General features: G+C 39.7%; 1 protein-coding gene across 5 annotated transcripts in view; it reads right to left on the bottom strand.

Moving 5' to 3' along the window:
- The window catches only part of raraa (retinoic acid receptor, alpha a), a 164,898-nt gene that overhangs the window by 28,499 nt on the left and 121,359 nt on the right, over nt 1-15,040 (bottom strand). Inside the window, exon 1 of one of the 5 annotated variants that reach the window (XM_060939334.1) lies at nt 1,496-1,631. The exons of 3 other annotated variants lie outside the window; for them this stretch is intronic. Coding sequence is in view for 1 of the 2 variants with exons in the window: in XM_060939333.1 (XP_060795316.1) it covers nt 910-1,021 (112 nt within the window). In the remaining variant the exon portion in view is untranslated. Of the gene's footprint in view, nt 1-909; nt 1,632-15,040 lie in introns of those variants that run through there. One more of the 5 variants, XM_060939333.1, reaches the window with a different exon arrangement.

The raw sequence follows: 15,040 nt of genomic DNA, 5'->3' as shown, positions 1-15,040 counted from the left end.
GGTTCGAGCCCCGGGGCCGGCGAGGGCCTTTCTGTGTGGAGTTTGCATGTTCTCCCCGTGTCCGCGTGGGTTTCCTCCGGGTGCTCCGGTTTCCCCCACAGTCCAAAGACATGCAGGTTAGGTTAACTGGTGACTCTAAATTGACCGTAGGTGTGAATGTGAGTGTGAATGGTTGTCTGTGTCTATGTGTCGGCCCTGTGATGACCTGGCGACTTGTCCAGGGTGTACCCCGCCTTTCGCCCGTAGTCAGCTGGGATAGGCTCCAGCTTGCCTGCGACCCTGTAGAAGGATAAAGCGGCTAAAGATAATGAGATGAGATGAGATCAGCAAGTGCTAAAAGTCATAAATACAACGTCACAGAACAAGACAGAAAGCGGATTGGGTCTTGTGTTGAGTTAGACCTGGACTAATTGTCAATGAAACGTCAATGAAAGCTTGTCACGATTTGCAGAAAATCTGGACAAATTTTCAGCTTGCTGCAATGTTAGTGATACAATGCTGTATTTTATCCTGAATTTAAATGACATCTGCGAGTAAAAACAAGACCGATCGTTTATATTGTGTCACAAAGCCGTGACTCCACTCTGACCTCAACAACTCGAGTTACGACAAAACTGGAGCTCCTGGAACTGCAATGGAACATTGCGTTATGCATTGTGATCCCTGGACTAATATGCGCAAAAAAAAAAATAAAAAATCCTTTCTGGAGCATGCAAATGAGAACTAGGTCAACTAGTCGGGACAGAAAGTCTGGGAGAGTTCCTGACCTTTGTGCATGCCTAAAATAGTTTCAGGAAAAGCTGAAATGGAGTGTGCCAAGACACCATGCAAGGAGTGAACAATGCACAGAAGAAAGAAAAAAAAAAGTGAGTGAGGGTTTGGATTTGGAGATGGTTCGAAGGCACGTACAGTGCTTTGAGGTGCTCCAGGGTGTGTTGGGGAACCTTTGGCCGTAATACTCCATCATGAGGAAGGGGTTCGGGGCAGGGTGCAAACCCACCACGTCCATGCCCTCGTACATGTTCTGCTCAAGTCTTCAGGATGGGGTTCGAGATCAATCGATCACAAGGACGCGCGCGTGCGCGCGAGAGTGAGTGAGTGTGTGTGCAAGAGTGTGTGTGTGTGTGTGTGTGTGTGCGCGCAAGCATCAAAGCACTGAGTGCAAAGAGTCCATGGTGGACTTTGGGTTGTGTTCACTGATAGAATTAAAAAAAAAAAAGGCACAAGTATCCAAACAGGTTTTTGACCCAATTGGCGATCCACTTTAATCCAAAGCCCGCAAACCGACAAGTTTAAGCAGCGCGCGCGCGTGTGTGTGTGTAAAGAAATCCACGCGCAGGAAACGCAAGTCGCGAGCGCTGATCTCTCTCTCTCTCTCTCTCTCTCTCCTTTCCCCGTGCGCGTGTCTCCTCCTTTCACACCGGAGCCATTTTATCCCGCCGTTTCACCTCCTCCACGTTAAAAAGTATGTTAAGATAAAAACAGCAACAAAAACCATTAACGCTTTCTTTCTTTCTCTCTCCGGCGTCGTGTTTACGGTCCGCTGGTTCCAGGTCCTGCTCGCTCTCGTGCGCTTGCGGCTGCGTCGCTGCTTCTCTCGGCGCGCGGAATACAAGTGACGAGAGCGCGCAGCTGAGCTCCAGGCTCCGCCCCGTGGAAAGAAGAAGAAGGCGGGAGCAGTGACGAAATCGGCGCAGCTGAGTAGTAAACCACGCCCACATATCCCACCTCATCCCCTCGCTCCGCCCGCTTTTTTTTCCCCCAAACCGCTTTATTTCATTAAAAATGAAACGGAAGAAGGAAAAATAAATTCGTTATCTCACTGCTGAACGAATGAGTGTATTGAAAAATGACAGCTGTTTAAAAGAGCCATAGGCGCATGTTTATGAAATACACAGTAATCTAGTTTAACTTCAATTCTGGGTCTAAAAAAAATACAATTTTAGAGAAATTGTGATGTGAAAGGAACAGGGCCTTTGGAGGGGCAGGGGCAGGGGCTCAACATTCAAAAAAGGGCACTTGGAACAAATTTTTCACACAAGTTAACTTTATTCAAAACTAAATTTCAATTGCAACTGAACATTGTGTGTGTGGCGGCACGGTGGTGTAGTGGTTAGCGCTGTCGCCTCACAGCAAGAAGGTCCTGGGTTCGAGCCCCGGGCCGGCGAGGGCCTTTCTGTGCGGAGTTTGCATGTTCTCCCCGTGTCCGCGTGGGTTTCCTCCGGGTGCTCCGGTTTCCCCCACAGTCCAAAGACATGCAGGTTAGGTTAACTGGTGACTCTAAATTGACCGTAGGTGTGAATGTGAGTGTGAATGGTTGTCTGTGTCTATGTGTCGGCCCTGTGATGACCTGGCGACTTGTCCAGGGTGTACCCCGCCTTTCGCCCGTAGTCAGCTGGGATAGGCTCCAGCTTGCCTGCGACCCTGTAGAAGGATAAAGCGGCTAGAGATAATGAGATGAGATGAGACATTGTGTGTGTGAGTGAGATCCATCTAAATGCTGCAGTATTCTTCAAAGCAGCAGTCTTCGGTTTGCCATGTTCTTGAAAATGTCTATGACAACACTGTATTCAATATGGATATCTTTCTCAGTTGCCAGCAGAAGAAGGTCTGACAGCCTTTCTTCATGACAAAGGCTGCGGAGTTTTGTCTTTGAAAAGGAACGCTCTACCGTTGCAGTTGAGGTAGTGTTCCATATATTTTCAGCAGCCCATCTTTATCCTCTCTTTCCTTGGCATCTTTGCATAATGCAGGCTTTCACTTATTTAGAAACGTTTCCCTATGTTTTAACTCAACTAACCTAAGCTACTATAACATAATAGTCTTGACAGAATATGTTGTGGACGTCGTCATTCAGCCTTAAGTTTTCGAAGCTGCTAGAATATGTTATTAACGCCGTCGTTCAAACTAAAGTTTCCGAATCTGCCACGTTAATGAAATGGATGGAGCAAACGGTTTAAATATAGCCTAGGCGGCTTCATTAAATGATAAACAACCCTACGCATTTACTGTTGTGTTCTAAGCTGCACAATATTGCATGTTCAGATAAGAAATGAAAGGAGACTTTCAGTGTGACCTCACCATGCCGTTCCTCGCACTGTCAACCGCCTGCATGCACTTTCTGCACGGAGGTTCACTGAATGCATGACGTCACGGATTGATGCCCGCATTTACATAGAAAAACGTTATTTTATAAATCTATAATTTCATATATTATTGTCAAATTGTAGAGAATATTGATGTTGGAGCTAGCTTATCTTTTACAAATATAAAAAAAAACAAAAACAAAACAACAAAACAGTCCCTATGAAAAGGGCACTTTGGACAGCAAACAGAAAAGGGGCAGGGGCTAGAGCACCTGTAGCACCGGTTCATTGCACGTGGGTGGAAAGGAACATCACTTCATTCCTTAAGTCAGTATATTTTCTTTGTGCGATGAGTTTAAAGATAAGCTGTCTGCGAATTCGTTATTTTCAGATTGGTTTCTCACATCCGACAGGAAAATGATCGCAAATAAAGGTTACGGGTTACAGTCAGGACATAAAATATATGGAAATAAAACCTATTCAGTTATATGATCTCAACAGATTCAATCTAAATTCTCAAGATTTCAACATAATTACAGAATACATCCTAGTTTGGTTAGATTTCGATTTGATTTATTGTGAAGCAGGGAAGCCATGGTGAGACAAGTGTAACATATTTGAATGTTAGCTACTAACTAACTAACTAACTAACTAACTAACTAACTAACTAACTAATGCCTCGGTCACAACCAGCCGTACGTGCTCCTACGGCCGGTCTACGTGCAAAAAATGCAAGAAACGCACAGAGGGCGCACGTGAAACGCACGGAGGGCGCGCGTGACGTGCTGATTTTCGAGCCGTAGACTGGCCGCAGAGGTTCTTTGTCATGTCAAACAAACTCTACGGGCGCTTACGTTTTTTTCAGGTTGCAAGACAAACTTACGGCCAACGTGCATCTTTCTCCACGAACAAAAAAACCGCAGCGATTTGGGAAACGCCAAAAATCGCACGGCCAAAAAAATCATACGTCCGGTTGTGACCTAGGCTTACCTAACTAACTAACTAGTTTCAGCCATTACACAGGGAAATGGCAGCACGTATAAACGAAACAAAGAGGCTACCCTGAGCATCTAAATAAGGACAAAGGAAATACTTGAGCAAAATAAAACCTACAACTACAATCAAAAACCAAAAAGAAGGAAACTCTTGAAAAGTAAGTAAATAAATAAAAACCTCACAAGAGATTGTATTTAACATGTTCTGTATGTCAGAACTGTTTAAAAAAACTCGACATTGTTATTTCTTGCTCTGGATTTTTACACTGATGTAGTTGTGTTTTCGTATTCGTAAGTTCATGGTTTGTTTGTGCACTGTAGCTTCAAACTAAAAAAAAAAAAAACACCACAGTTTGTTGGACTCTCACTTGAGGTGCCCATGTTTGCTGGTCACCTACTTGGCAACAACTGCATGCTCCAACAACAGCGTGATCCGCCTCAGCTCTTCCCTAAATGGGCTTCTTCTAAACTAATTTGCCCCCTCTCTCGCTCCCTCATCGCTCAAACTCCTTTTCTGCACCCCTTTTTTCTTCTTTTCTCCTCCTCATTTGCCTAATGCCATGCGGCTGAACTTTCTCTGAACCCGGCTCGGCTCGGCTCTCAACCTCCGCATGACCCACTCTGCCGCGCAGCCTTCCCTGACCTAAACTCCATCACACGCGGCCTTTCCCTCCTTCTACACTTTACACAAAACTGCAACATCCTTTAATGCAATTAACGTTAAACATAAAAGGCTTTAACTCACCAATACATCAAGGTTTTTAATGGATTCAAGAGAAAAAAAGAAAAAGACCAAGAAGCATGGTTCATGGGAAATAGGCAATGCTGAGAGAATCCTAGCACAATATATATATATATATATATATATATATATATATATATATAAACTAACCTTCTTAACATCAAATAGCAAAAACTTTATTAGTACTGTTTAATGTACGTTACCTCCACAAACCAAGCAGCTACCCAAGCTGTATATTCACATTATACAGTACCATTTCTACACTTCTAAAGAGAATCTAGACTTTATATTTCACGAATATTTTGCTCACTTCCCTTTTGACTGTCCACACTATGTATATATACAGCTAGCAACCCTTAAATCTGCACTAGACAATATTCTGTATCATTCTGACTGATCTACCAAGATTTCTAACAAACCAAAATTAAAAAAAAAAAAATATATATATATATATATATTCACAGTGTTTAACAGAACACAGGTTTATATACCCAAGCTAGTTTAAGATAAAGTGGTACATTTATATAATATAGGCGAGCTAGAACTTTCATTTAGCTAGACCTTTCTAACACGTGGTACATTTATGTGGTATACACCAACTAGAGGTTTTTTTTAGTGAATCTAGTCAAATATATAAGTTCGACATATAGTCTAGCTAAAACATTCTTAATTTAAAATAGTGGTAGATGTGTGTGATATACATTTGTTGAAACGTAACTAGCCGTATATTTGAACGATATAAAGATAAAGAAATTAGTAAAGCTAGTGACATAGCTATATTTCTGTAATATAGTCTAGCTAGAACTTTCTTAAATCAAACTCATGGTATATTTACATGATGTAGTCTAAATAGAGCATTTTTAAATCAAACTAGCTGTATATTGATATAGGCTAGCTAGAGCTTTTTTAAAAAAATTAAATTAGTCAAAAATGTAGGTTATATAGTCTAGCTAGAATTTTTTCAATTTAATGTGTGATAAATGTAAAACTCATGTAAATGTAACTTGTTTATTTATAGGTGAACTATAAGTTTTGTAAATTAAACAAGACATATATTTATGTGACATAGTCTTGCCAGTGCATTCTTAAATTAAACTAGCAGTACATTTATTTAATATAGTCTAGCTAAAGATTTCATAAATGAAACCTTTCTGTTTTAGCCAGCATTAACTTTTCCAGCAGTTTGTGCTGCAGTAGCTCTTCTGTGGGATTGGACCATATGGGCTAGCCTTCGTACTCCATGCGAATCAGTGAGCCTTCAACACCCATGACCCTGTCGCCAGTTCACCGGTTGCCCTTCCCTGGACCACTTTTGGTAGGTACTAACAACTGCATACCGGGAACACCCCACAAGATGTGCCATTCTGGAGAAGCTCAGACCCAGTCATCCAACCATCACGATTTGGCTCTTGTCAAAGTCGCTCAGATCCTCACGCTTGCCCATTTTTCCTGCTTCCAACACATCAACTTCAAGAACTGACTGTTCTCTTGCTGCCTAATATATCCCACCCTCTGACAGGTTCCATTGTAATGAGATAATCAGTGTTCTTCACTTCACCCAGTGGTTTAAAAACACAGTGGTTTTAATGTTATGGCTGATCAGTGTATTTGTGTAATATAGTCTAGCGAGAGATTTTGTAAACGAAATTTATGTGATGTAGTCTTGCTAGAGTGTTCTGAGATCAAACTAGTGGTATATTTACATTACATCTGGTAGCTAGAGTGAGTCAGTGTGGGTAAAGCGTGCGGGATGCCGAGTCAGACACCTCTTTAATTATATAAAGAGTGCTTCTGTGGTCTTGGGTATCAGAGAAGGGCACTAGACAGGGACGGAAAACATCGGGACGATTATTTCAGCTGGTTTATTTGCCTTCACTCAAAGGTGACAGTGAGTTTAGACAGACGCTGAATGTGACTGTGTGTGTGTGTGTGTGTGTGTGTGTGTGTCGGTGGGTGGGTGTTAATGCAGCACTGCAGTGTGTTTACACTGTGATAAGAGGAAGGTCCTCTCAGATAACAGATCACATTCCTTGGCTCTTTTATCTCGCACTTCTTTTTCTTCATCTCCAGCTCACCTCTCTCGGTGTGTGTGTGTGCGCGTGAGAGAGAGAGAGAGAGAGAGAGAGAGAGAGAGCGAGCGAGCAAGAGAGAGAAAATTTCATCGTTATACTACTGCTCTGACTTTCATCGTATTTACATATTCTATATATGCTACCAAACAACGAGAGGAAAATTCTAGAGAGCGGACAATACGAACATTTTTTAGCAAAAACAATTTAAATAATTTTTAAATTGTATGTCATTTGTATGCTTTAAAAAAGAAATAAACAAACAAACAAACAAAAAATAATAATAACCAATTAAAAAATTCTGAATGATAAAATCTGCATATTTATTTACGAAGACAATTTGATTGTGTATTTTTTTAAAAGGTCAAATCAGATTAAATATCAGCAAGAATAAATAAATGTAAAAATTATAGACAATTTAACATCATAAAGTTGATAAGTTGATGATTTTGTCTCCGCTGCTTTAAAAACAGCAATATTTTCACCTTTTGTGCTTTATCTGAACATAGTATATAATAGGCTCATTAATATTCTAATTTATTCAAATTACTAACATTTTTAAATGAAAATATAATGCAAATTTCCAAAAAAGGCTCGTCTTTGTACAAAAAAGTAAATTTTACACATATAATGCCTTGTAATACATGGTGTGTGTGTGTGTGTGTGTGTGTGTGTGTGTGTGCGCATTCTCCTGTGTATATCCTCTTAATTAGACTACTATCCACAAACGACGTATTAAATGAGCCATACAGCTCACTGAGACCCTCACAACATCCCCCCACACACACCTCAGTGAAGGAACAGGTGATAAACAGAAAGAAAGAAAGAGGAAGAAGGAGAGATGCTTTATGATGGAGGCTGATTGGAGGCGAATCGGCCACGTTCGAGCGCGTGAAGTTATTTTTATTGCCCCTTTATAGCCTCTTTCCAGGAAGCGTCCTAAATCCTGCACTCTTTTATGCTACGTAACAGGACACGGAGGGTTATAACCTGTCATAGATGCAAGAGTTGTGTATTTTCTCATGCAGGACTCACAGGAGGTGTGAAAGTCAGCACATACGCTCCACTCGTTAATTTACTGGCTATAACCTGTGAGGATGAACTCTAGAAAAAGCTGTCATTAATTAAAGCAGCCAAGATTTTTAAGAATGTTGTTCAGTGTGGAATGTTTAGTTGTCAGAATACTTTGGGGTGAAAGGAACTTTTCTGGACGTTAGGAGGAAACCGTAGAACCTGGAGGAAACCCACATAACCGTGGGGAGAAACCCAAGGAGTGACCCTCAGTCTCGGGGGACCAGGGAACCTCCTGGAGCATTAATTTCAATTTTTGTTTAATTTTGTTGTAATTTTTATTTTTAATTGTTGTTTAATTTTTTTGTCTTAAATTTTCTTTCAATTTAATTTCAATGTTTTGGTTCATTTTTGCATCAAATTCTGTTTTTTTGGGGTAATTTTTGCTTCATTTTTGTTTTCACTGTTATTTAAACCTTTGCTTCATTTTTCATTTGATTAATATCTGTTAATTTTCGTTTCAACTTTTATTTTTACTTGCTCATTTTAGTTTTTGGGCGGCACGGTGGTGTAGTGGTTAGCGCTGTCGCCTCACAGCAAGAAGGTCCGGGTTCGAGCCCCGTGGCCGGCGAGGGCCTTTCTGTGCGGAGTTTGCATGTTCTCCCCGTGTCCGCGTGGGTTTCCTCCGGGTGCTCCGGTTTCCCCCACAGTCCAAAGACATGCAGGTTAGGTTAACTGGTGACTCTAAATTGACCATAGGTGTGAATGGTTGTCTGTGTCTATGTGTCAGCCCTGTGATGACCTGGCGACTTGTATTTCAATTTTTGTTTCATTTTTGCATCAGGGTTTTTTTTTGTCTTGGTGACTTTTACTTCATTTCTATTACATTTTTTTGTTTCATTTTTGTCTTAAGTTTTGTACCATTTTTATTTTCATTGTTATTTCAGATTTCTCATGTATAATTTTCATTTTTTGTTCCTTATTTTTTTTGTTTTAATTTTTGTTTCAGTTTTGTTTCAAAAATGGGAAACAAAACCTATCAAGTATAAAATACAACCCTAATAAAGGAAGTGATGTTTATTTGTGCAAAGTGGTTATACAAAAGTCTGTTGTTGTTGTTTTTTATTAATTTTGAATGTTTAATTTTTTAATGAACAAACTTTAAAGGAGAGGAGATTACATCAAGTACCAAAACACAGCATTAAAGGCTGAGGTCATTTTTCTTTATAACAACCTATTAATGGTATATTGTAGATAATTGCTTTTAAAAAAATTTAGTGGTAAAAAAATGTAATATATTTTCAGAAATATTATGAAAAAATATGAAAAAAAACCAGGAAGAAATTTGACTGTGCAATTTAATGACCAAGACCACACTTATAGAGGATCATGAAGGTTTTTGTGAAGGTCTGTTTTTAGTTTAAAATGTTTTTTTCTTTTGTGATTAAAAATTTAACAGCTTGCTAAATATTGAGGTGCTGTTCACATTAATAAAGATGATCACATGGATGGAATATTCCAGATCATTAGCATCAAATATTTTTAAATTACTTATTTTACATAAACATCTGTAATACATTTAAAACATAATTTTCATGTTTTAAATTTTACATTTTTAAATGCAAAACTCTAATAAAAAGTTCACTCGAGGAGAAACATTACGAAACATTTTTTCCAAAAACAAGCCAACATGTATGGATTAAAAAACAAGAGTCCTTTAAAATCCTGTGACATTAAGAGACTTTTAATATCTAGGTTTTTATTGTTGTTGTTTTTATACATTTTATATTTTACTTTTTTTTTCTTTTTAATTTTTTAATGTTTGAAACAAAAGAATCTGAATGAAATGTTCTTGGTTAAAAGCTTCCAAACACAAGCTGGAGAAACAATAAAGCTGGTGAGGATGAAAGAACGAGGGTCCTCACTCACCAGGGCTGGAGGATATAACGATATAATATCGACTTTGTGGTAAATTACAATATACTTTTCTGAGATATCATGAAATTTTTTAATTAATTGTTTTTTTTATCATTAAAGTCTGACTGGAAGCAGCTGATTTGATCACATTTTGTACATAGTTTTTAAAACTGTAATAAAATCTTTTGCACTGTTGAATATTTTTATATTTTTAAAACAAATTCAACTTTTTAAGCAAAAAATAAAAATCGTGCCACTTTGTTTATTATTTATCTAGCCTTTTTTTTAAACTGCAACACTGCTGTATTGTTGGCAAGTAAATATTGTGATGTATATTGTGTATGGTTTATCGTGATATATTTCTGTCTTTTCACCCAGCTCTTGACTGACACTTTTTCATGTTAGGACTGAAACGAGGCCAAAAGGAGGGAAGTGATCGAATGCTGAATCCGGTGCTGGGAGTTTCATGTGATTTGGAGTCGAGTAGTCGATTTTTTATGTGTCGAATGTGAATAAAAGAAGGTTTAAATGTTGCAAACGGCCCTAGCTTTCAATTTCTACTTGGGACGTATCCGGGGCGGCATGGTGGTGTAGTGGTTAGCACTGTCGCCTCACAGCAAGAAGGTCCTGGGTTCGAGCCCCGTGGCCAGCGAGGGCCTTTCTGTGCGGAGTTTGCATGTTCTCCTCATGTCTGCATGGGTTTCCTCTGGGTGCTCCGGTTTCCCCCACAGTCCAAAGACATGCAGGTTAGGCTAACCGTAGGTGTGAATGTGAGTGTGAATGTGAATGGTTGTTTGTCTCTGTGTGTTAGCCCTGCAATGATTTGGCGACTTGTCCAGTGTTTACTCTCGCCCGCAGTCAGCTGGGATAGGCTCCAGCTTGCCTACGACCCTGTACAGGATAAGCGACTACAGATGATGGACGGATGGATGGATGGACAGATGTATCCATAAAGAAAAAAGGGAGCTTTAGTCTCCAGGCTTCCAGACTTCACTTCTTGACCGCAGAGCCTCAGCAGTGCGCGTCATAAAACCATAAAAGTAATGCTTTGTGTGTGTGATGGTGTCTTTAATGTGTCCTATAGAGCACACTGAGGCATTTATGAGCCACAATTTGAAAGCATTTATAGCTACCATCCTGCCATAGCACTTACACACACACACACACACACACACACACACATTCTGACTGTAGAGAACAAGTTCCTATGATGTAACATAAGAATCTGTTCTCACATAAGATATGGGCAAATTTTTTATTTGTAGTGATTGATTAGCATTTGTGGTTTTGCAGTAACATGACATGGTGGATTTTTTTTTTTTGTCTTATTAACTTCCTGAGAGGGGGAAAAAAAAGAGAGGCTGGTAATTGTTTTAGGTGCTAAGCGTAACATAAGCAAGAACAGGAACTTGTTTCATGGACGTTCCACAACGTTAAATGTAACTACACACAAAAAAAACTGTCCTTGCTGGCAAATTGCGGTGGCATAAGAGGAATAAAACACTCAGGGACATGCTGCCATAGGAAAATAATCAACTTCAGGGTGGTAAGTCTGTTTAATCAAACCACCCCATCACTGATTATTTTACTACTAGGAGTTATTGCCCGTGAACCTGATTTCCTCTATATATACAGTTTCACTGTGTTCTGTCTAATACCCTGTCCACACTAGGGATTTTGTAGCGATACGATACTACTTTCGTACCGCAACACCTGTCCACACTAGCAACTATACCGGTACTGTAGCGGTATAACTGTATCGGTACGAAACCCACAAATGTATGGGTTTCGTACCGGTACAGTATCGGTACTGCAGCGCTTCGCTGTAGTGTGGACAGATGAAGTGTCTCTGTATCGATACAAATATAATGCGCAAGCGCAATGAACCATTCCTACTTCTTCCGGGTTCCACTGAATAAAATAGTGAAGAACGGAGATTCGTTTTCTTTGTTTCTTTCTCAACTGCCTCGCGCGTTTTATACGATTCAACTGAATAAATGACCACCAGAAATACAGACTGTACACTGACAACAAAAAGCACACACACGTTGTTTCATCCGCCATATTCTCGGAAGGAAGTTACTCGGTAACCACGGAAACATTTCGCGCACGCGCATTTCAACTTCCGTGAAAGAAAACTGCAAACATTTCTCGCTAGTGTGGACAGATGCACTAAACTGTACCGGTATACTTTGTATCGATACAGTTATACCACTATCGTACCGGTATATATGTGAACACGGCATAATACCCTGTCCACACTAGGGATTTTGTACCGATATGATACTACTTTCGTACCGCAACACCTGTCCACACTAGCAACTATACCGGTACTGTAGCGGTATAACTGTATCGGTACGAAACCCACAAATGTATGGGTTTCGTACCGGTACAGTATCGGTACTGTAGCGCTTCGCTGTAGTGTGGACAAATGAAGTGTCTCTGTATCGATACAAATATAATGCGCAAGCGCAATGAACCATTCCTACGTCTTCCGGGTTATTCATACAATACAATACGCCCGTGCTTTCCAGCTGTAAATAAAACGGCAAAATGGCTCAAAATGACCGTGGAGCTACATGGAGCAAAGAAAGGGGGGAGAAAGGGAGAGAGGGAGGGAGGAAGAAAGGAGGAAGAGGGGAAAAGGGAGAGAAAAGGAGGGGAAGAGAAGGAAAGAGGGAGAAAGGGAGGGGGGAGAACTGCCTCGCGTGTTTTATATGATTCGACTGAATAAATGACCACCAGAAATACAGACTGTACACTGACAACAAAAAGCACGCACACGTTGTTTCATCCGCCATATTCTCGGAAGGAAGTTACTCGGTAACCACGGAAACATTTCGCGCACGCGCATTTCAACTACCGTGAAAGAAAACCGCAAACATTTCTCGCTAGTGTGGACAGATGCACTAAACTGTACCGGTACACTTTGTATCAATACAGTTATACCACTATCGTACCGGTATATATGTGAACACAGCTAAAATGACGTTAATCGCTCCCCATGTCTCCTCAGTGAAGTAGACTCGGCCCTAATGGTAGTCTCTGGCGAGGAGCACTGATTGCAAGTACAATCGTAACTCTCAGGCGAATGGGGGAGGGGATTCCCCACTGAGGCTGCGCGCACTGTGTTAGCGTGAGCATGTAGCCTATGGGAAATGAATAGTGTGCTGGATTAGCACTAATCCCATGTTTTGGAAAATCATAAATGTTGTCTTGGGCCCCTCTGGGATGTCACCAATCCATGTGCAAAGTATGGAGTATGTGTGTCCAGCCGTGTCGATTTGCATAGCTGAACAGACAGACAGACAGACAGACAGACAGACAGTCTTCCTTTAGTAGTATAGATTACAGCACAACATAACACGCAGTAGTTTATGTCTAATGAAGAAGTCTATTCCAATTCGGACTATTCCATTGGTCAATATATATCAAATATATCAATTTCAAACTATTTGTAGGAGGGGCATCAGAAGTGCACTTCCTGTTCCTGTAACACCACCTGACCTGTGTGAAGCTGATTAGGACAGTGCATGACTCTCCAAAAATCTCAGAATCATTATTATTATTAGTGATATAATTGTGTTTATCTTGTTGCTGCTGTCCCACACAAACACACAGATGAGTGACTGGATTCAGGGATCTGCTGCACATTATGGAAAATGTATCTGATTTCATATCAGATTCTGATTGGCTGTTTCTCATTGATTTTTTTTTTTCCAAGGATGAATCCTGTTGTGTGAAACTCTCTGCACCTGGTACCAAGATGGCGCCACACTACGGGATTCATCTGAGAAGCTCAAACAAGAATATCGGAGCCTCTGTGATCGCACGATGTCATCATTTAATAATAGTAACAGTAAAACTAGTATGCAGATGCTAGGTACTTAATTTAACATCCATGCATGAGATGTGAAAGTGGGCCGGGTTGGTCAACATGCAAATAAGGGTGTGTGTGAAGTTCCCTGCTTAGCTGCAAAACAAAGGACTGGAGACAAAATACCTTCATTATCTGTATCACAGGGGGGTCAGAGAACTGGGGTGTGTGTTTGGGGGAGAGGAGATGGAGGTCGGGTTCAGATAAATGGATAACAGAGAAAAATCAGCATTTCAAAAGGGATAGAGGGATGAGATAGTGTCAAGAGTTACTTGCTATCTCTTGGATAAGATCGCACTGTTCTTCGTTCTTGCATATCGTGTGTCCTGATTGGCTGAAAGCAATAGGGACAGTAACAAAGCTCCTGACATACAGTGTCTTAGCTGGGTTCGGTGGTTTGTTTGTTTTGAAAATATTATTTAAAAATTAATACACACTTGCTTTAGTTGGTTTAAAATAAATTCTCATTAGTATTCAAAAAGAATATTCATTCTTCACACTTAATGTTACTGTACAATAAGTGTCTATTATTTATTCTGTAAATACTTCACTTTCAATTCAAAGTTTACTGTAATATTTCAGTAGCGCCTTATTGTTCATAATTTAATTTATTCTACTTTTTGTCCTTTTAGTTTTAGATTGAATACTCTGCATTTTTCATACATAAGAAACCCTAGCTCTAGAAATACTGTATTTTAAAAATTCAAACTGATTGAACATTTTGCTTTTTAATGCTTTTCAAGCACTTCAGTTGTTTTCTGAGGTGATATTTTGAGTTTTTGTTCAGTCATTTTTTTTTTTCAGCTTTACAGGTGAATTTATGATATTGTTTTATATGTGTTAGTTTTAGTTACGCTAAAGTCTGGAGTGAACGTACATGGCTTAGCGTTTGAATGAAATATATCAATTTCAAACTATTTGAATTCAACAACTTGTAAAATAGTAGAAGATTTTACTGGTACTGAATAGCAGTCATGAAGAACTGGGTGTAACCAGGTGTGGAAAGGGTGAGAAAGGTTAGAAAAAAGGTGAAAACTGTTATTGTAGCTAATTCAGTAGCTAGCAACAAATTTGCAACCAAGCTCCTGAATCAAAGAAGAAGTAAACATGTCTAAAAATAGAAGATAAAATAGTCTTTAAAAAAAAGCTAGTACAAAGCTATATTCTAACTACATGTTACAGGTAAAGTAGTTAATTTCATGTTTTATTTTATTATACACTTGTGTTCGATGTTACGTTTCTCAGTATTCAAACTGTATTGAAGTGTTCTCAATCAACTCCTGAAAATAATACTGAAACACTTCAACTTTGAGAAATAACAACCAATAAAAAGACGGTAGAAC

This window comes from Neoarius graeffei, chromosome 14, assembly GCF_027579695.1.
Source record: "Neoarius graeffei isolate fNeoGra1 chromosome 14, fNeoGra1.pri, whole genome shotgun sequence".
Taxonomy (NCBI): domain Eukaryota; kingdom Metazoa; phylum Chordata; class Actinopteri; order Siluriformes; family Ariidae; genus Neoarius; species Neoarius graeffei.
This window is presented reverse-complemented; position numbering and strand designations above follow the sequence as displayed.